The sequence below is a fragment of the Mya arenaria genome, chromosome 7 (genome assembly GCF_026914265.1).
Source record: "Mya arenaria isolate MELC-2E11 chromosome 7, ASM2691426v1".
NCBI lineage: Eukaryota > Metazoa > Mollusca > Bivalvia > Myida > Myidae > Mya > Mya arenaria.
In genome coordinates this window covers 20,680,020-20,702,434 of record NC_069128.1, presented here as the reverse complement: position 1 = coordinate 20,702,434, position 22,415 = coordinate 20,680,020, and the positions used below count along the sequence as shown (strand labels likewise).

The 22,415-nt window shown below is 37.7% G+C and overlaps 1 protein-coding gene across 1 annotated transcript; it reads left to right on the top strand.

Annotated features, from left to right (window-relative positions):
- Positions 1-1,630: 1,630 nt before the first annotated feature.
- LOC128241636 (ubiquitin-like modifier-activating enzyme 5) lies at positions 1,631-21,158 on the top strand. Its single transcript, XM_052958648.1, has 12 exons — positions 1,631-1,875; positions 4,782-4,827; positions 5,833-5,922; positions 7,092-7,201; positions 8,353-8,439; positions 11,061-11,145; positions 14,947-15,051; positions 15,213-15,340; positions 16,264-16,399; positions 18,126-18,204; positions 18,737-18,849; positions 19,127-21,158. The coding sequence occupies exons 1-12, from the start codon at positions 1,736-1,738 to the stop codon at positions 19,202-19,204; spliced, it is 1,197 nt and encodes a 398-aa protein (XP_052814608.1). The 5' UTR covers positions 1,631-1,735; the 3' UTR covers positions 19,205-21,158.
- The last annotated feature ends 1,257 nt before the right edge of the window (positions 21,159-22,415 follow it).

Here is a 22,415-nt window from a genome sequence, read left to right as displayed (position 1 = left end):
CTGTGTGACCAGAAAATAATGTTTTCTTTATAAAATAGGTGTACTTTTTGAAGAACTACAAATACTTTTTGTACTGTACATCATCTCTTGTACGAACACATCACAAATGCATTATGTTGGTTTATGAATTTCAAGAATCCGGCAAGTCAGATAGATCGTTTGATTGAAGCAATGCCATAATTAGATATGAATATTGAACACAAGCCTGGGCTGCGACACTGAATTGCAGATGGTGTTAGCAGCTCTAGAGTTCCAATTAGGCAGCGTGAAAGGGAGCAAAAAAACGACGACGAAACTAAAGACGCAGCTAATATGCAGGTGCAGTGTAAAAAGTTTTCATTTCAGTGAGTTGCAATGGCAATTTCAAGACAACCCCGAATCAGCTCACAAATTTGCTATACAGAAAAATGATGAGCTTATGATCAGAAAATAAGAAGTTTTATGATAGGATAGAACATTCATATACGGTATAGCACAAAATTTGACGCATGATGTGACTCAATAAATGTGATTTTACACGTATTAGTTATCCTTTTAAAGAATAATTTAAAAATATCAGGTCATACGGTCTCAGGTAATATTCTCTAAAATAGCTACACACAATATGTCCATTGGACATAACTATAATATCGGTCTGTGAATATTTAATGTGTTGTGCCGTTACCAAACTAATCTTCTGTATTTTGATTGTATTTAATCACAAGCGTACTTCTTAACTAAACATCTGAAACTCGCCACTTAATGACCGTGCGTGTTATTTCATGGCTATCTATCAGGTCAGTAAGAGAGAGTAGACTCTCACGAGGCTATTTAAAAAAATGGATATGGAATAATAATTAACATACAAACCTCACACGATACCCGAAATCGCGTTGTTTTCAGTAAACTGTAAACGAAAGTATTTGTGTTATCAAAAATCAACATTAAAGCGCTATAGTTTATCTGCCTTTAGAATATGTTCAAGTCAATGTGTTTGTTCATACTTTAAAATAGTAAAAGGCAGCTAAGACGTCTAAAATGTACATGATAGACATGCCGTCCATGTTGCCGTCCAAGCACATGTTTTGTAAAGAAGTGACACCACGAACAAAAAAAGTGCCATATGACAGGAAAATGTTCTTCTTTATCAAATGATCCCATCTAGAGAAATATGATATACACCGTTCTCAAACCCGTAAAAAAATATATTTCAAACCATTTAAACCCCGTTTTCATCGACATATTACTTCATAGAAGCATCATCTTCTCAGAGCCCTCGTGTCTTGATGGATGCCTTTTAAGGTGCTGATGAAATGAAATACTGGTAAAAGTTTGATCGACGTATAGGTTATTAACATTGATTTTTACTTCTTTATCCATTTTTTTTTAAAAAATGTAATACGTCCGCATTTTTTAATATATTGGTAAAAAAAAGTGTTCAGTCAAAATTTTAATACAGAAAGATAGAAAATGACGGTTTTATTTGAAACGTTTTACTTAAATTACCAAATTACTTTTTAAAATTATTATATTTGTGAGATGCTAGCAAACAAGGAAAGTAACCGCTGCGTGGAGTTTTAAGAATTGTTGTGCGCAGCTTTTGAATGGCGCCGTATTTCATTTTCTTTGGGTTAAAATTGAATGTTTACGATTTACACTCACTTCCTGTCAAATGTCAACACGTCTCAGTACCTGTCACAACCATATTTTAACATATTGTTAAATACTATTAGTGTTTAGAAACTAAGATATCAACATGTCGAGCGTTGAAGAACTGCAGAAGAAGATTCGACAGCTTGAAAATGAGCTCGAAGCAGAAAAACAGAAAAATCGACAAGTGATCAGACAGAAAATTTCTCAAATGAGTTCAGAAGTCGTAGATTCTAATCCATACAGGTATACATGACAAGATGATGAAACATTTTATCTGAGACTATTTGAAACGAAATATTATATTCACATTAACACAACATCTTTGAATATCTATGTAATAAATAAAACAATGTTTGTGACTGGTGAAATTATGCTTTAATGCAGTAAACCCGGAACCCCAGTAAAATATATGTGACATATCAGAACAGTACCTGAAAGGCAAATTTTAACCATTAAGAAACTAGCATGGGGATAAATTTTAAATCTTATTTACTAGTACTGCCTATCAAGAATTGAACACTGTCCTTAACAACATGGCTAAATAACAATTACTTGTACACTGTAAAAAAACGCTTTGCCTTCATGGCAGAAATTGTGTTATGGCGGTAAATTGAGGGGATGTATTCCGGTATATCATAGCAAACATGGTGGTATGCGTATCACCATTTTAATTAGTGCCTCATGTTCTGAAAGAAGCTTGTAAATTGTGACGCGCTCGTGGAATGGCTTTCATCCGATTGTGAAGCTTAAGGATCCCATCCCCCACATTTGATAATTAGGTTGCTTGAATATTATTTATATTCACACATGACAAGTTTGACCAGGGTATTCAGAATTTAGATAAGTGTGAATAAGTTGGATAGATAGATCAAGAATTCTTTTAGGGTATGAGTTATTACAATTTTAATAAAATTGACTAGAATTATATTTGACTGACATGAACAAAGAAATAGACTTCAGAAAATTAAAAACAGCTACAGTACACTCAACGAGTTACACCCACTTTCCTCGCTCACTCCGAGGGATAAAGTCGATGATCACTGGTTTCCTCCGAGGGTAAAACTGTTGCCCTCGCTAAAATCCCCCCGAGTTCCTCCGAGTGGCTGGCTTACCGCCGAGTTTAATATGAACGATAGTGCTGAGAATCGTCCGATTTTACGATCCCGCGGCGGAACTCTGAGTCTAATCAGATAAGCAAGAAATCATTCTTGTTTAAAAGTTATTTATTTTTATGCTTATCCACATTGTTAAGCGTAAAAGATTCTTACATGTACCAACGTTTAATTTGTATTTATGTCCGTAAACGCCAATTGAATATTGTCTTGAATTATAAACATTGAATCATATAGTATATAAGTATATCTACTAAGTTATTGCATCATAAAGCAGCCGACTATTGACACGATTCTGAACCATGACCTCTGACATCAAGCGCGTGGTCAATACAATGTAGAATATACTATTTATTATTGGTGGTTAAAAATAGCTATGACGTTTCATGGAATTTCCACAGAAAACGAGGCAAGAAGGCCTTCAAAACCATGCGCTGTGAACTTTGAACGCGTGTTTGACCTCCTGATTTTCAGAAAATGTGTAACCTAGAATTTCTCGGAAGAAATGTGTTTATCAGTCATTAGCAAAACACGTTTATAAGATACTTGTGCAACTAGTGAAATATGACTGCATTCTTGTGGTAAGCTAATTCATGCAAAACGGGCAGAGGAAAAATAATAATAGCAATTTACTGGAGCCGTCGTAATCGGTTGAAAATGTTAATAAAATAAATATAACTTTAGCGTAGATTCTTATCTAGTGTCCTTAGAGTTTCGCGAAGTTAACCCTTTCGAGAAACGCTGAGTTCGTTATTCTTCGGTCGACTGATCACCCTCCGAGGGCCTTAAATTCAAACTCCGAGGAATGCGAACAGTCGATAAAATCATTGTGTTGGCCGCGATAGCAAAAATCCGCGGAGGGAAACGGAAAAAGGGTCTAACTCGTTGAGTGTACTGTACCTTTATTTCTGTTAATTAGCACTAAGCAATGCCAAATATTCCATTGACTTGACACTGGGGGATGTGGAGAAAATTATTGAAATGAAAGTGGTGTGTTAAATGCTTATATTGCAAGGCTAAGTGAAAAATAGTTTAAAAAGATAATGTCCAGGGTAAGGAAAAATTGAGGCCAATATCAAAATCTGCTCAAAACCCTTAGTTGGAAGTGTAGCATGAAATTGGCTGAAGATATCAGAAATAATCAAATATAGCTTTTAAGATAAGACAAGATATTGTATACTTAATTTAAAGGAGCTTTACAAGCATATCTTTGTCAATACGATCTTGTACTAGGCCAATGATACATCATTTTACATGATTAAAGAAGTACTTTTCGCTGTCTCAGCTGAGTTGAACCGTTTGAAATAGCGCATAATGTTTTCCCAGTTTATAGTGTGTATATTTAGCATGTGAAAGTCGCATGATAAGTACAGATACATTTACCGACACTTGTTTAATTTATCTGGGATTTACATGTTAGACAAACCCAGAAAATTTCGAATTAGAAACCTAATGATTGCAAAAGATACATGTGTTTTAAGCGATGTGATACATCAGTAAGTAAGGTTCAATGCGTTGTTACTCAACAATATCAATTTTATGTAAGTTTTTAACTATTTTTCTTTCTTTCTTGCACTAGTATTATCTGATGTTTAGCCCCTTCAAAATGCTTCAATAAGGATTTATATTTCAAATTTTAATGAAAAAAGGGTGAAAAAAGACTCGAGAGTCAATAGCTTTTGCAAGATACTAAGGGTCGAGTTGCACTAGACACAGGCTTGATTTGAACTATTTATGAACATATGTGTTTAGAAAATGAAGAATTATGTTTGATAACCAGCATGAATGTTCTTATGGTTTGTCTAATGTTTGTCTTTTATTGAACATAAAAATCCAATTTCAAACAGGACCCAGAGTCACTGGATGTGGCTGAAATTTATTTCCTCTTTAATCAGAGGTTTAAAGGCATGAAATTAAAAAAAAATGGGTATGGTCATTTCTCATAGGATATACTGTGTTACTGCGACTGTACTGTCTGTTAGACTTTATTAAAAACTTAACTTTCATTTGTACATCATTTTGTCATTTTGTTTTCAGTCGGCTGATGGCCTTAAAAAGGATGGGCATAGTAGATAATTATGAGGTTCGTGACTTTTAACATAGCTATTCATTTGTTCAAGTGATTATTCATATTTTTTCTAGTTTTATTGCAAGAAGTAAAGACTTTGCAAACACATTGACCAAATTCTTTTTTGCAGTTATCATAGTTATCAAAACAGGATGTGGTCATAAATTATGAGACTTTTTTAAATGATAATGTTTATGAAAGTCATTTATATTTTATATTATGATTCTCATATTTCTTTGATTGTATAAACTTAAAAAGGTTTTAAATTTGCTTGCATTGGACATAGATGGCGGTATGAGTCAGAGGTGGCGAACTTTTTACGGGGATATGATTATACATTTCTAAAAGTTATATATATGTATATATTATATTAAAATGAGAAAACAATCCCTATCTCTGTCTAATGCTGCCACCTATGTTACAGCACTGTATGATTGTATTTCTGCACTGGACTTCTTTCAAATGTATGTGGAACCACCAGAGCTTTTAAACACTACCCCCTATGTGGGCCCGTATCCGAGCGCTTGTTATTATTCTTCATAGGTGTTTTGCGGAAGAATCCAAGATGGCTGCCAATAGTGTGTCTTTTATAGCTAGTCACAATGTCTCTAGAATTCTGGGAAAGATTTAGTGAAGATGATTTTTTTAATACATGTATGGTTACTATTGTGACCTAAAGTATGCATCTGGACACATTCTTAACACTTAATCCTTATAGTGCCCATGAAAGCTCTGCCTCGGGATTAGCTACTCATCTTTCACTCCCTCCAATATAATTATTCCAAATATTTAGGAATGTACTTAACATGATGCAATTGAATCTTCACTCCACATAAGTCAATTGCCTGAGGTTGTTTGAGAGGTAGTGAAAACAGTCCATTGGAAAATACAACCATGACAGTCGTGCTATTTACTATTGACAAAACATAATCCCTAAATTGTTCAATTGACTGGTTAAATGACAACGAGCAATGGGTTAATATAATATATGGTTATATTCTATCAATAATCTGTTTGCAGAAAATTCGAGACTTCGCAGTAGTGGTAGTAGGAGTGGGTGGTGTTGGCAGCGTCACTGCAGAGATGTTGGCAAGATGTGGCATTGGAAAGGTAAGTGCTTGTTGGTGATATCAGTGAAGTGTTGGCAGTGTCACTGCAGATATGTTGACAAGATGTGGCATTGGAAAGGTAAGTGCTTGTTCCTGATATCGGTGTAGTGTTGGCAGTGTCACTGCAGATATGTTGACAAGATGTGGCATTGGAAAGGTAAGTGCTTGTTCCTGATATCAGTGTAGTGTTGGCAGTGTCACTGCAGATATGTTGACAAGATGTGGCATTGGAAAGTTAAGTGCTTGTTCCTGATATCAGTGTAGTGTTGGCAGCGTCACTGCAGATATGTTGACAAGATGTGGCATTGGAAAGTTAAGTGCTTGTTCCTGATATCAGTGTAGTGTTGGCAGCTTCACTGCAGATATGTTGGCAAGATGTGGAATTGGAAAGTTAAGTGCTTGTTCCTGATATCAGTGTAGTGTTGGCAGCGTCACTGCAGAGATGTTGGCAAGATGTGGCATGGGAAAGGTAAGTGCTTGTTCCTGATATCAGTGTGGTGTTGGCAGCATCACTGCGGAGATGTTGGCAAGATGTATTATGGGAAAGGTAAGTGCTTGTTCCTGATATCAGTGTGGTGTTGGCAGCGTCACTGCGGAGATGTTGGCAAGATGTATTATGGGAAAGGTAAGTGCTTGTTCCTGATATCAGTGTGGTGTTGGCAGCGTCACTGCGGAGATGTTGGCAAGATGTAGACAAGCATGGAAAAGGTAAGTGCTTGTTCCTGATATCAGTGTAGTTTTGGCAGCATCACTGTGGAGATGTTGGCAAGATGTGGCATGGGAAAGGTAAGTGCTTGTTCCTGATATCAGTGTGGTGTTGGCAGCTTCACTGTGGAGATGTTGGCAAGATGTGGCATGGGAAAGGTAAGTGCTTGTTCCTGATATCAGTGTAGTGTTGGCAGCTTCACTGCGGAGATGTTGGCAAGATGTGGCATTGGAAAGGTAAGTGCTTGTTCCTGACATCAGTGGTGTGTTAGCAGCTTCACTGCGGTTTCCCTATCTTAGTGTGTTGCACATTTGATTATTATATAAGTATTACCTTCATGTATGCAGTTTGCTAAATCCTGTATTATAATTGTTGAAAACTGTTGTTATCCTTCCTGCAATGCTGCGCTCATGTTTTGGTAGACTCAACCTATTTGAAACGTTTCTCTTTCCATCTATTTCCAGCTGCTTCTTTTTGACTACGACAAGGTTGAGCTTGCAAACATGAACCGACTATTCTACCAGCCCCATCAGTCAGGAATGTGTAAAGTGGAGGCCGCGGAAAAGACTCTTAAGTAAGCATTGATTTATTAGTAGAATAACTTAGTTTTATGCATTTTGTGGTTTATGTATGAAGCAAATAAGTCATCAACTACTATGTATGATATAAAATAATATTGGTGGTCAATCAATATGAATTAAATTTATCAAGGCTCATTTAGATCAATTTCAGAAAATTTAATAGAGTCTGTAATGAATGACAATACATGCAATATCCTCTATGTATTATATTTGAAAATCAATTAGTCATATGCTATGGGCAACCTGTCACTATGACAAATGAAGCACCTAATAGGAATAGGTTTTGATGAGAGATGTTCATTAATTCTTCTGTGAGTCATTTTTCTACATGCATTGTATTCATCTTTTCCAGGAAAACTTGATTGTTCAAATAAGTCATTGGGTCTACCTAGATCTACCAAATAGATCTCCCTTGTTGGTCACTTGATCTCCCTAATTGGTGATTAGATCTACCAAATTGGTCACTAGATCTACCAAATTGGTCACTATAAATATCAAACTGGTCACTAGATCTACCAAGATCTACCATATTGGTCACTAGATCTACCAATATCTCCCTAATTGGTCACTAGATCTACCAAGATCTACCAAATTGGTCACTAGATCTACCAGATTGTGTCACTAGATCTACCAGATTGTGTTTCTAGATCTACCAATATCTCCCTAATTGGTCACTAGATCTACCAAATTGGTCACTAGATCTACCATATTGGTCACTAGATCTACCAATATCTCCCTAATTAGTCACTAGATCTACCAAGATCTACCAAATTGGTCACTAGATCTACCAATATCTCCCTAATTGGTCACAAGATCTACCAAATTGGTCACTAGATCTACCAGATTGTGTCACTAGATCTACCAGTATCTCCCTAATTGGTCACTAGATCTACCAAGATCTACCAAATTGGTCACTAGATCTACCAGATTGTGTCACTAGATTAACCAATGAAATACCCATGGTTCAGGTAGAAGCCCTGGTTACAAAGAGGCTGACCTCACACTGTGCATATGACTGTAGTTCAGGCTGCATCGCTGCATTCCCAACTTGGCAAGGGAGACTCAGAGCCCTAGCTGATACTTTACACTGGAAGATAGCATATGCATGTTAGATATTTAAAGTATCTGCCTTTGTCTATTCAAGGGAGATAAATCCTGACGTTGAGTTTGAGACGTACAACTACAACATCACTACCATGGAGAACTTCACCCACTTCATGGACAGAATCAAGTACGATAATTTGAAATATTTTAAGCTCTTCAGTTTATAAAAAAAATCCAGCTGTTTTTACAGTTATTGTCAGCATCCATGTTGTTCAAAACTTTTATCATGGATAAACTTTAAACATTGATCAGTATAATCAAATGAAACTTAGTATTCATGTTACTGGAGACAAAACACTTGTGTTAAGCTTAATAATTGTCAATTAACAAACCTTGTTCTACTAATTAACAAACCTTGTTCTACTAATTAACAAACCTTGTTCTACTAAAAAAAAGGGTTGGCTGTGCTGGATCTCCTTTAATGTAGATTCCAGTTTATGTATTACAAATTAAATGAATTTAATAAGCTTGTTCAATTTATAATAATGTATTTTTGGATATATGGTTTGAATGTATCTTTGTCCAATTTTGAAGCACAAGTTTACTCATGCTTAAAAGATAATACATGGCCAGCAGAGGCCTGTCTTTTATAGATAATACATGGCCAGCAGAGGCCTGTCTTTTATAGATAATACATGGCCAGCAGAGGTCTGTCTTTTATAGACAATACATGGCCAGCAGAGGTCTGTCTTTTATAGACAATACATGGCCAGCAGAGGTCTGTCTTTTATAGACAATACATGGCCAGCAGAGGCCTGTCCTTTATAGACAATACATGGCCAGCAGAGGCCTGTCTTTTATAGATAATACATGGCCAGCAGAGGCCTGTCTTTTATAGATAATACATGGCCAGCAGAGGCCTGTCTTTTATAGATAATACATGGCCAGCAGAGGCCTGTCTTTTATAGATAATACATGGCCAGCAGAGGCCTGTCTTTTATAGATAATACATGGCCAGCAGAGGCCTGTCTTTTATAGATAATACATGGCCAGCAGAGGCCTGTCTTTTATAGATAATACATGGCCAGCAGAGGCCTGTCTTTTATAGATAATACATGGCCAGCAGAGGCCTGTCTTTTATAGATAATACATGGCCAGTAGAGGTCTGTCTTTTATAGATAATACATGGCCAGCAGAGGCCTGTCTTTTATAGATAATACATGGCCAGCAGAGGTCTGTCTTTTATAGATAATACATGGCCAGCAGAGGTCTGTCTTTTATAGATAATACATGGCCAGCGGAGGTCTGTCTTTTATAGATAATACATGGCCAGCAGAGGTCTGTCTTTTATAGATAATACATGGCCAGCAGAGGTCTGTCTTTTATAGATAATACATGGCCAGCAGAGGTCTGTCTTTTATAGATAATACATGGCCAGCAGAGGCCTGTCTTTTATAGATAATACATGGCCAGCAGAGGCCTGTCTTTTATAGATAATACATGGCCAGCAGAGGCCTGTCTTTTATAGATAATACATGGCCAGCAGAGGCCTGTCTTTTATAGATAATACATGGCCAGCAGAGGCCTGTCTTTTATAGATAATACATGGCCAGTAGAGGCCTGTCTTTTATAGATAATACATGGCCAGTAGAGGCCTGTCTTTTATAGATAATACATGGCCAGTAGAGGCCTGTCTTTTATAGATAATACATGGCCAGTAGAGGCCTGTCTTTGATAGATAATACATGGCCAGCAGAGGCCTGTCTTTTATAGACAATACATGGCCAGTAGAGGCCTGTCTTTTATAGACAATACATGGCCAGCAGAGGTCTGTCTTTTATAGATAATACATGGCCAGCAGAGGCCTGTCTTTTATAGACAATACATGGCCAGCAGAGGTCTGTCTTTTATAGATAATACATGGCCAGCAGAGGCCTGTCTTTTATAGACAATACATGGCCAGCAGAGGCCTGTCTTTTATAGACAATACATGGCCAGCAGAGGCCTGTCTTTTATAGAGAATACATGGCCAGCAGAGGTCTGTCTTTTATAGATAATACATGGCCAGCAGAGGCCTGTCTTTTACAGATAATACATGGCCAGCAGAGGCCTGTCTTTTACAGATAATACATGGCCAGCAGAGGCCTGTCTTTTATAGATAATACATGGCCAGCAGAGGCCTGTCTTTTATAGATAATACATGGCCAGTAGAGGCCTGTCTTTTATAGATAATACATGGCCAGTAGAGGCCTGTCTTTTATAGACAATACATGGCCAGCAGAGGTCTGTCTTTTATAGATAATACATGGCCAGCAGAGGCCTGTCTTTTATAGACAATACATGGCCAGCAGAGGTCTGTCTTTTATAGATAATACATGGCCAGCAGAGGCCTGTCTTTTATAGACAATACATGGCCAGCAGAGGCCTGTCTTTTATAGACAATACATGGCCAGCAGAGGCCTGTCTTTTATAGATAATACATGGCCAGCAGAGGTCTGTCTTTTACAGATAATACATGGCCAGCAGAGGCCTGTCTTTTATAGATAATACATGGCCAGCAGAGGCCTGTCTTTTATAGATAATACATGGCCAGTAGAGGCCTGTCTTTTATAGATAATACATGGCCAGCAGAGGCCTGTCTTTTATAGACAATACATGGCCAGTAGAGGCCTGTCTTTTATTGATTCTACTTATGAAGACAACAAACTTATTTAACTTAATAAAGCATGGACTAATTTCTCTCAATATGATCAAATGGAAAAATAAACAATATTTATAATAGAGTGTAAATTTCCTGTACATTTGCAGACAAGGTGGCCTTAAGGCTGGTCAGCCAGTAGACCTGGTGTTGAGCTGTGTTGACAACTTTGAGGCTCGCATGGCCATAAACACAGTAAGTAAATTATGGATGTGAAGTTTGGTATTGGTGTCCTACATTCATTCAAGAAAGGACACTAAAAACCTCTTTTTCAAAAGTAATATCAGAATTACATCATTAGCTACCTTTGAAATAATGCTAAGATAAATTAACATTTAACAAACTAAACTATCTTATATAGTCTGGGAGCCAACTGCCATTTTTCCCCTTAACCTTGCATTGTTGTATTAAGTTTTTTTTACTGTTGATTTTGGTAGCCAAGGGTCTCTATTTTCAGAAACTGCTTGATGGCATGTTGTCACCCTTGAGCAATTTGAGAAATTCAAGATGGTGTCCAAGATGGCCGCCATTACATATAAATGACCATAAATCCCTACCTGTTCATCATAGGAAGGTGATTTTTGTCTCTATACCTAGGTTTTAGGGGTCAAGCTATCCATAAGAACTAAGTATTATGTAATGGTAGCTGAAGAGGCACTTCGCAGAATCATTCAGGATAAACCACTATATTGCAGTGGTGACCTCATGCAAATTCTCGAAACCGAAACCAGCAAGAGTCAAACTACCAAACTTTGGGTCGATGTCTTGATTAAACCTGTCCTGCTCACCATGATGTTCGTACGGGCTGAGTGCGAAGGTGACTGGCCACTTCATCTGGCAACCTACAAGCAAATGCTACCATACTTCTTTGCTGCGGGGCATGTGAACTATGCGAGATATGGGTTGTGCTACCTTCGTGAGATGGAACGGCTACCACAAGAGGTGTTGTCACACTTTATGAAGGGTGAGCATGTTATGCACCATTCTGCTGGCTTATGGAATGGCATCTGGAGCGACATGATGATTGAGACGACCTTCATGCGGTATGGGCATGCTCCTGGGGGGATAGTTGGCATCACGCTTAAGCCAGAAACGCTGAAGGTATGGGCCCTTAGTTTGCAAGCATGCAGCAGGTTGGAATCTGATCTGGATGACATGATGGATGAGGACACTCAAAGTAAGGTGGTGACAACACACAAAGAAGAGGCAAAAGCCAGGATTGCTGAAGACAAGAAAGACCGAGATGGAATCAGACAAAAACTTGACACTTGCATTAATCCTTTAGATTCTGCCGCACACCCCAGTGGTATAGTCAATGTAGTTAGCGGCCAGATTGGTTCAACTGAAGTCAATGTCCACAATGCTGTCACAATCGGGACTGAACTAATGACAGTTTTCCAAAGTCGGTTACCGCAGGGACTTTATGAAACCATCAAGAAAAAGGTTGTTACTATGGATCATGCAAGGAAGCATGTGAAGGTCGGAGCTGTGAAAGTATTGGATACCAATTTAATTTACGCAAGGGTGATTGGCCTACAGGTTAGTGGGCGGGATATTGACATTAAGGATGTGCTTGGTCATGAACTTGCGCCAGTTCCAACGTCCATGTTTGATGATACTGGAGATATGAGGATTGTGAAATCTAAATCTACCTTGAAGAAAATTCTCCAAGTTGAGGTGTCTGATAGAGTTGCTGGTGGTGCAAATGTTAGTGTACTCGATGGCTCAGCAATACTTTGGGTAGTTCCTTGGAGAAGAGTGTTACCAGAGGATCTAGGGCAAGTGGTGTAAGTAGGGCTCATCATTTGCAAGTCAACAGTAAACTTCCAGCGCAGAAGATTGTACTAACCTCTTCCAAAAACAAGAAGCAACTAATGCAACTGATAGTTGATGATTTTGTCCAGGATAAGAAGTTTCATGAGGACAACACACAACATCACAAGTTAGTGGTAACAGGAGCAGATCCGGTGCCAATCGAAATCAGTGAAGGTGGAGTTGTCATCTCACGGGCAGATCTGTCAACTTCACACGAAGAAGCAGATAACATCATTGTCCAACAGGTCTTGAGTTGTGCCGCGGAAAATGCAGAAAGCAAAATCACTGTTGTTGCCGATGACACTGACGTCTTTGTACTGTTGCTGCATTATCATCACATGGCAAATCTCAAGAATGTTGTATTGATGGAGTCCCCTATCAAAGGAAGGGCGGTGCTTGATACAGGCAAAACTGTGCAGAAGCATTGTCAGATAGTCGAAGGAATACTCCCGGCACATACACTTTCTGGCTGTGACACCGTCGCCTCCTATTTTAACATTGGAAAGGCTACTGTACTCAAAACACTTCGATCGGGGCACTCACTTAACTTGTTGGGTGCACCAGGGCATTCTATGGAATCTGTTATTCAACAGGCTACCTCCTTCATTTCCGCGTGCTATGGACAAACAGACTGTAGTACAATGTCAGAGACAAGGTTAAAGGTATGGCTGTCACAAACAGGCAAAGGGTCATCAACACCGAAGTTGTGTACCTTGCCACCAACAACTGAGGCATTCAAAGAGAATGTTAAAAGAGCTCACTATCAGGCTTTGGTATGGCGGTCACAGGAAGCGCAGAATCCACCAGAGTTGGACTCAACGGAATATGGTTGGGTAAAGGATGACCAAAACATTTCCCTTCAACCAGTCACCCTACCTGATGAAGTCGAACTAGCCCCACAGATGGTACTACGTCTAATAAAATGTGGATGCCACAGTACTACTCCATGCAGTTCACGTGCTTGTAGTTGCAAACATGAAATGCACAATATTTTGCGCCTGCTATAATCAGGGTTGCTGTAACCTGACATCATAGCTGATTGCATGTCTTTGTGATGCACATGGGCAACACAATGTACAACAGTGTAGATTATTTGGTAAAGTGGTAGCCATCCTTAATTATGAATTGTATAATATGCTTTTGGTAGTCTGTGAGAATTCAGATTTACAATTAAAGAACATTTGTTATAATATAACACCTGTGGTCGTTTACCTTTTCATATTTTCCACCAAGATTGAATAGTATAGAAGATATACCAGTGCTTGTAAACTGGCAGCCATCTTGGATTTGTAGATGACATCATCAGTATATGAACTTTGATCTGATACAGATAGATGTGTCTCCAAAATACTCAGGGATAGACACCTTCACGACTAATTTGGAGTAAATAGTATATATGCCAGTTTAAGTGTTACGGCGGCAATCTTGGCAGTCATCTTGGAAATTACTATTATGTAATACGATATTAACATAATACTTAGTTCTAATGGATAGCTTGACCCCTAAAACCTAGGTATAGAGACAAAAATCACCTTCCTATGATGAACAGGTAGGGAGTTATGGTCATTTATATGTAATGGCGGCCATCTTGGACGCCATCTTGAATTTCTCAAATTGCTCAAAGGTGACAACATGTCATCAAGCAGTTTCTGAAAATAGAGACCCTTGGCTACCAAAATCAACAGTAAAAAAAACTTAATACAACAATGCAGGGTCAACCATCTCTGCCCCCGGACTGCAATGTGAGGCGTGAGACAAGCTTGGCCAGATACAGATGGATTCAGAGGTGAATACGCAGTGTCTGGACACACACAGTTCGTGATTTCATTTCAGCCATGTAACGAGCTAGGCCAGATATAGATGGATTCAGGGATTAATATGCAGTGTCTGGACACACACAGTTCGTGATTTCATTTCAGGCGTGTTACAAGCTAGGCCAGATATAGATGGATTCAGGGGTGAATACGCAGTGTCTGGACACACACAGTTCGTGATTTCATTTCAGGTATTTAACTAGCTCGGCCAGATATGGATCAAGTCAGGGGTCAGTGAGAATGCAGTGGCTGGTCATATTATGATTATGATTCCATTTCAAGTGTCCAACTAGCTAGGGCAGATATGGTTGGAGTCACGAGTGAGACTACATTTTCTGGTTATATTTATTTAATGATTTCATTTCAGGCATGTAACGAGCTAGGCCAGATATGGATTGAATCAGGTGTCAGTGAGAATGCAGTGTCTGGTCATATACAGTTTGTGATTCCCGGAGAAACTGCTTGTTTTGGGGTATGTTACACAAAATGTTATTTGCTTGGCAGTACGTTACACCACATGTTATTTGCTTGGCAGTATGACACACAACATGTTATTTGCTTGCTTCCTGGTATGTTTTTCAAGATTAGTACATAATATTGTGACACTAGTACAGATTTACAAATGTTCTGCAGTGTGCCCCTCCACTAGTCGTAGCCACAAAGACAGACGAAAAGACACTGAAGCGGGAAGGTGTATGTGCTGCTAGTCTGCCTACAACCATGGCAGTTGTTGCAGGCTTCCTCGTCCAAAACACTCTCAAGTATGGCCTTTAAGATATATTTTTATTTACATTCATTTTTCTTTATTATGCATATTTAGTTTAATTCTAAGATAATCATCGCACCATATTTCAAAGAATTCAGTGCTATTATTATAATGTTTGGCTGTATTGCTTTTAATATGTATTGCAATACATTTTTATTTTCAACTTAATTTGAGACTTGCAATCGATGATGACTTATTGAAAGTTTAACATAAGATCCTTTTTCAGTAACAGCAAACATCTTGTATTCTTAAGCACTGGTTTAATTTTATAGAAGTTAAAACGCTTAAACTGAGAGTGTGTTATTTTAAGAGTAAATGTGAATGTTTGTTAAAGTTTATTTTGATACAGGACATATTAAAGTTTTACCTGCATCATACTAGCAGATTTGGGCCTCATCCGGTATGTTGTCTGTTCGGTCGGAATGTGTATTGGCATAATATGTTGGACAAGTTTGATAACCAGCCATATCCCTCTACTTACTCAAGAGTTATGGCCCTTTAATTACTGAAATTACCTAAAATGGGTCTTGTCACCTCAATAACTTTAGAACCCTTTGTCCAATCATAGCCAAATTTGGTCAGAATGTGTGTTGGCATAATATCTCGATCAAGTTTGATGACCAACTATATTGCTCTAGTCACTCAAGAATGATTGACCTTTATTTATAGAATTTACCTAATTTTACGAAGCCTTTTTCCAACCAGAATGTCAGAATGTGTGTTGAATAATATCTTGATCAAGTTTGATGACCAGCCATGTTGCTTCGGTCACTCCAGAGTTATAACCCTTGAGGTGGCAAAAACTTTAGTGTCCGCTCTCTAAGATTGGCTAAACATACCTCTATCAAAAATTAGAAGGGCGTGTTTTGTGACAGTTGGCACTCTTGTTGATAAAATGTACTTCTTCTTTCTTGCCAGATATCTGCTAGGTTTCGGTGAAGTGACCCACTATCTAGGCTACAATGCTCTACAGGACTTCTTCCCAACTATGTCAATGAAGCCAAATGAAACATGTGATGATAGACACTGCATCAGACGACAGGCAGAATATAAGGTTTGTGGAGATGAATAGATCTAGACATTGTGCAGTGTTTATGATGATATAATGGTGTGTTTTTAGCTCGACTATTCGAAGAAAAGGTGGGCTATACTACTCGCCCCAGCGTCGGCGTCGACGTCCGGTTAAAATTTTAGGGCAAGTTGGGATTTTCACTTATAAGTCCAATACCCTACATTCAATTGACTTAATACTTCACACAGTTGTTCAGGGCCATCACATGATGAGGTTAGATAACTCCATATTATTCTTTACACAGATTATGGCCCCTGATTGACTATGGAACTTGGGTTAAAGTTTTAGGGCAAGTTGGAATATTTATTAATAACTTCTATATCCTTTGTTCAATTGACTTCATACTTCACACAGTTGTTCAGGACCATCCCACAATGAGGTTACATAACTCCATATTATCCTAAATACAAGTTATGGCCCCTGATTGACTTAGGTTAAAGTTTTAGGGCAGGTTAAAGTTTTAGGGCAAGTTGGGATTTTCACTTAAAACTCCAATACCATTCATTCAATTGACTTAATACTTCACACAGATGTTCAGAGCCATCACATAATGAGGTTAGATACTTCCATATTATCTTTTATACAAATAATGGCTCCTGATTGACTATGGAACTTAGGTTAACGTTTTAGGGTAGGTTGGGATATTGTTTAATAACTTCTATACCCTTCATTCAATGGACTTAATACTTCACACAATTGTTCAGGACCCAATGAGGTTACATAACTCCATATCCTTAATACAAGTTATGGCCCCTGATTTACTTAGGTTAAAGTTTTAGGCAAGTAAAAGTTAAGGGCAAGTTGGGATTTTAATAAAAAAAACTTCTATACTGTTCATTAAATGCACTTAATAAAATTCAAAATTATTTACGACCATCTTACAACAAGAAACATAACTCCGTTTTAAGCCTAAATACAAGTTATAGCCCTTGAATTTTTATTTTTTTTATATTTTATTATTATTTCCTTTGAAAGGCATATTTGTATATTCTTAACCACATTTTCATAATGGGAAATCAAGTTATTTGAATGACTTGCGTCATTGTTTGGGCGGGCTGGTGGGAGGGCAGCATCAGAGTCACCTTATGTATCAAATAATTTTAGTTAGGTTTGACATAAAGAGACCAAACTTGGTATTATTACATCGTTATTGTATTCTAAGTCAAAGCGGCGTAGTCGAGCGCGCTGTCTTACGACGGCTCTTGTTTACTTAATAATGCACTTGATCATCTTGTCCATGATAGAAATAGATATAATTTTCTCACTATTCCAAAATGAATGTCAAAGAAACATGGGTGAAAGTTTTCAGTATTGATACTGAATTCAGTATTTTGGAAAATATTTATCGTATATATTGTATTGTAAAAATGGCATTTTCCCTATGTAAACACCCTATTTTCAGTATTTTGAAAAATTCAAACTTTCACCCATGAAGATATGACATATCTATATTAAAAGAGCCACTGTTGATAAGATTCTTGTATTGTTAATCATCGAAGTAAAGAGAAAAATGCAAAACAAAGTATGTGGAATTTAAGGTAAGTTTGAACTAAATGTAAACTACTGCGACCATGCCATGCTGTGTTTAAGTGATTAAGAAATAAACAAACGATTTTCAACACTACCCCCATCATCGTCTTTTAATTGATCTTGACCATTTACAAGGTAGATTATGTACATGATATCAATGATATGATATATATTCCAGAAGAGAGAGGCAGCAAAGCCTAAGACAGAGAAGCTTGAAGTGAAGGAAGAAGAGGTGGTGCATGAGGATAACCCGTTTGGTAAAGGAAACAAATACCTGCTGTAGTTGGAGTTAAATTTCACAAGAGTTAATTATTTTCAAATATTTAAAAGTATTGAATTTAAAATATATTGTCTGTGCGCTAAAGCAATCACCCGTTACCTCTTGCATGTCTGTCTGTCCATCTGTTCGTCACTTTAAACCATCGCAGTTATCAACTTCAAACTTTATAATTTGTTAACAGTATCAGTTTGAGGCCCTTGCCACACCCTTTAATGTCTCTAGTTTGTCATAATATCCAAATAAGATTATTATGCTGAAAAATGACATTGAATTTAATAATTATGACCTAAAATTAGAACCAGAAGTAAGGCATTTAAGTTTATCTTAAAAATAGATTGATAAAATTTCAAGAATTAAAGCTATTTGTATTTGGTTTAAAGTATGAACATGTCTTTCAACCTTCTTCTTGGCAAATGTTGAGATCTTTTGGCGCAGTGCAGGACATTGATATAAGTTCTTTTTAATTTTGTATTATTATAGCATGTAAAATGTTTAGATTTCTCCTTCAGAAATAGAACTGGTCTCTGAAACTACCTGCGAGGAATCAGAAGCTGCCGAAGGCTCTCAGATACAGCTTGCCGAGGGGCTTAAAGTGGCCTACACCGTACCTGCACCTGAAAATGTCAGTACTTGGCTGCTTTATGGCCCTTTAGAAAATTTAACGAAATAAGTTTGTTAGCTATGATTCTTAATCCATCATTTCTCACACAATTTTACCAAACTTGGGTACAAAGGTTACTCGCACAAACATTTGGAGTTTTAATTTGGTCACATGACCTTACATCTGAGATGACAAGGTTTTGACTCCGTTCAATAGTTTATATATAACTCTTCAGGAAAGACTTTCAAAATACTCTGTCTTCACCTCTGAATAAACAAAAAGTCCCATTACCTTTCAGAATTCTGGTTCTGGTGATACGGTGGAGACTAGCGGACAAAGCCTGGATGACCTCATGGCACAGATGAAGTCTTTGTGATCGATGCTAGAGATTATGATCTAGCCTTTATCAAGGATATTCATTGCATTTCAATAAATTAGCTCACACATTGATTTAAATTTAAGTGCTTGTTACACTGATTGCATTGGTTATTGCAGAAGTCAGCCTGAGGAGTCGGGAAGTGTTTATTTCACATTATTTGGCCATAAACTCCTCATAATCTAAACAGTGATCATTGGGCAACGCTGGTTGTCATTCAACTGTTTAGTTGATCCATACTGGGATTTTTTCATCAATAGATATTAGCACATGGTTGCATAATCCAATGGGCTACAATAGACAGTCAACCTCTTACAAGTAACCTGGTGAAGTGAGGCTCCTATTTGTGTCATGTAAATTGCTTGATATCTATGTATTTCTCATTCGGTATTAATTGTGCAAAATAAAACCTTATTCTACAATGAGTTTAAACCATAGGTTGCAGTATCAGTTAGGAGATTAACTTTGTCTCTTTTTCCAGTAAAGGGAGTGATTGAGCTGTTCAGGAATATTAACCAGCATGTTCAATTGTGCACCGGAGGTTTTGTGTGTAGAGTTATGGCCCTCGACTTAGTTAAACAATAGCATATAGAGCTGCAATGTTGTTTCATGTTTCTCAAAAAGTATTTGATCTACAGCAGTGAAAGTTTACATGAATGTTTATCAGCATGTGAACTTGAACTCCAGTTACAGCAGAGTTGTGGGCCTTGACTAAGTATGAATTATTTTAATAGGTGTCGTGTGTATATATTCAAAGTTATTTAAACTACAGCCAGATTTTTACATGAAGGTTTATCAGCATATGGGAAATGCAGTTTCAATAACTGCATGCAGTAGAGGAGTCCGGCCACATGGTATTCAGTTTATACAATAATTCTGCAACAAAGGAATAATAGGTAGGAATCAACAATGTCGTTTATCACCATGTTAAATTAGTTATCAACAAAGTTCTACACAATCGGCCATGAAGTGGAACACAATCAAAAACAAACTTAAATTGTGTGTGAGTACAGATCATTTGAAGTATGTTTGAACATGTTTCTTTGTTGCTTTTTGCTGACAAAATTGTAGATAATGTTTTGTCAAGGGATAATGGGAATTTCTAATTTATTTTTTGCCGTCCCTGTTTGCTAGATATGTTACTTGCAGTTATGCAATATTTCAACAAAAGATACATCTGTGAAACAACATCCATCAGACTGATTAACAATATGTATAACTTCAATAAATCTGTCTGACAAGGTCCCAATCAGATGCATTTAACATTTTCTTATTACAATTCTTCATTTGTTTAAACAATATTTAATGTGTATAAGTTCATGAAGCAAAGGCATGAATTTCATGCATACTAAGTAAGGGTTCTTAATTGTTTGTAAGAACATTGTATTGATATATAAGGTCTGTGGTAAAGCAACAACAGTATAAATCAGTGCATTCCAAGTTGCAGATTATTGTATTCTTTTATTAATTTAAATAATCATTTAAACATCAAAAGCTTTGTTGACCACTGTTTGTGCAGTCTGTCATTCATGTGTGTGTCACATTGCACAAGTTTTGAGTCACATGTGTGAGAACAGGAGGAAAGTGAATTATGCATCAAATGCTCATATAAGAAACTTTTATAAAACATAAAGTTACGATTTTCAAATAAAAAGTGATATTAACATCATTTCCTGGAGACCTAAAATAAAATCAAATAAGTACTATTTTTGAACAATAACCTAATATGAGCATTTTTGATACTTGCATTTCACCAATAATTTAGTGCTTTTAACTATTTTGTATAAATTGTTGTATTTATTTAATTTCAGATATATTATTTGTGATATATACAGTAAATAAACCTGGTGCATGTTTCGTTTTGTTCGGGCGTTTTGAATTTAAATGCAAATCAGTTCATTTCAAAAATATCTAAAATTATGTAGAAAAATAAAGTATGTTATTATCTTGACAAGTCTTTTCTTATCAAATACAGTTTTTAGTTTGAGAATTGAACAATACATTTTTTTTGAAAGTATTTGCATGTGGCTGCATTTTGTAGCATTAACTATTTAATGGATAATACAAACAACCACACAATTGCAGCTATTGTTTTACGAGCCATATGAACTGATATTTGTGCAACAAGCAGACTAAACACATCAAAAACCCAGTTAGTTAAGGCGGCTGGTAATCACATTTGGTAGAGCATCTGACATGCAAGTATGGCCCCAGGTTTGATCTCTCGACTGGCCGCCTTATATTGGTATGGTATAATGCAAACACCAACACAGTGTGAGTTAGGACCTGTGGTTTGAGGATAGGGCAGCGAGTAAGGGCCTGCGGTTTGAGGATAGGGCAGCGAGTTAGGGCCTGTGGCTTGAGGATAGGGCAGCGAGTTAGGGCCTGTGGTTTGAGAATAGGGCAGCGATTTAGGGCCTGTGGTTTGAGGATAGGGCAGCGAGTTAGGGCCTGTGGTTTGAGGATAGGGCAGCGAGTAAGCCCCTGTGGTTTGAGGATAGGGCAGCGAGGTAGGGACTGTTTGGTTTGAAGATAGGGCAGCGAGTAAGGGCCTGTGGTTTGAAGATAGGGCAGCGAGTAAGGCCCTGTGGTTTGAGGATAGGGCAGAGAGTTAGGGCCTGTGGTTTGAAGATACGGCAGCGAGTAAGGCCCTGTGGTTTGAGGATAGGGCAGCGAGTTAGGGCCTGTGGTTTGAAGATAGGGCAACGAGTTAGGGCCTGTGGTTTGAGGATAGGGCAGCGAGTTAGGGCCTGTGGTTTGAGGAAAGGGCAGCGAGTTAGGGCCTGTGGTTTGAGAATAGGGCAGCGAGTTAGGGCCTGTGGTTTGAGGATAGGGCAGCGAGTTAGGGCCTGTGGTTTGAGGATAGGGCAGCGAGTAAGGGCCTGTGGTTTGAGGATAGGGCAGCGAGTAAGGACCTGTGGTTTGAGGATAGGTGAGCTATTAAGGAATTGTGGTTTAAGGATAGGTGAGCGATTAAGGGCACGTTAGTGATTATTTTGATGGTGTCGAACCCTTAATCAGGCCATCCAACGATCTAATTTGTGTCAATGAGATTCTTTGGCAATGTGCCATTTGACAAATATTGCAAAGGTTCTTTTTTCTATTCCTTTGAATAAAACTGTGTGTTCAATATGCATGGACCCAGCTAGGACTAGGTGTAAATGAAACCCTCCGACCGGAACTCCCATGTACGTGACACATGCTTTTAACG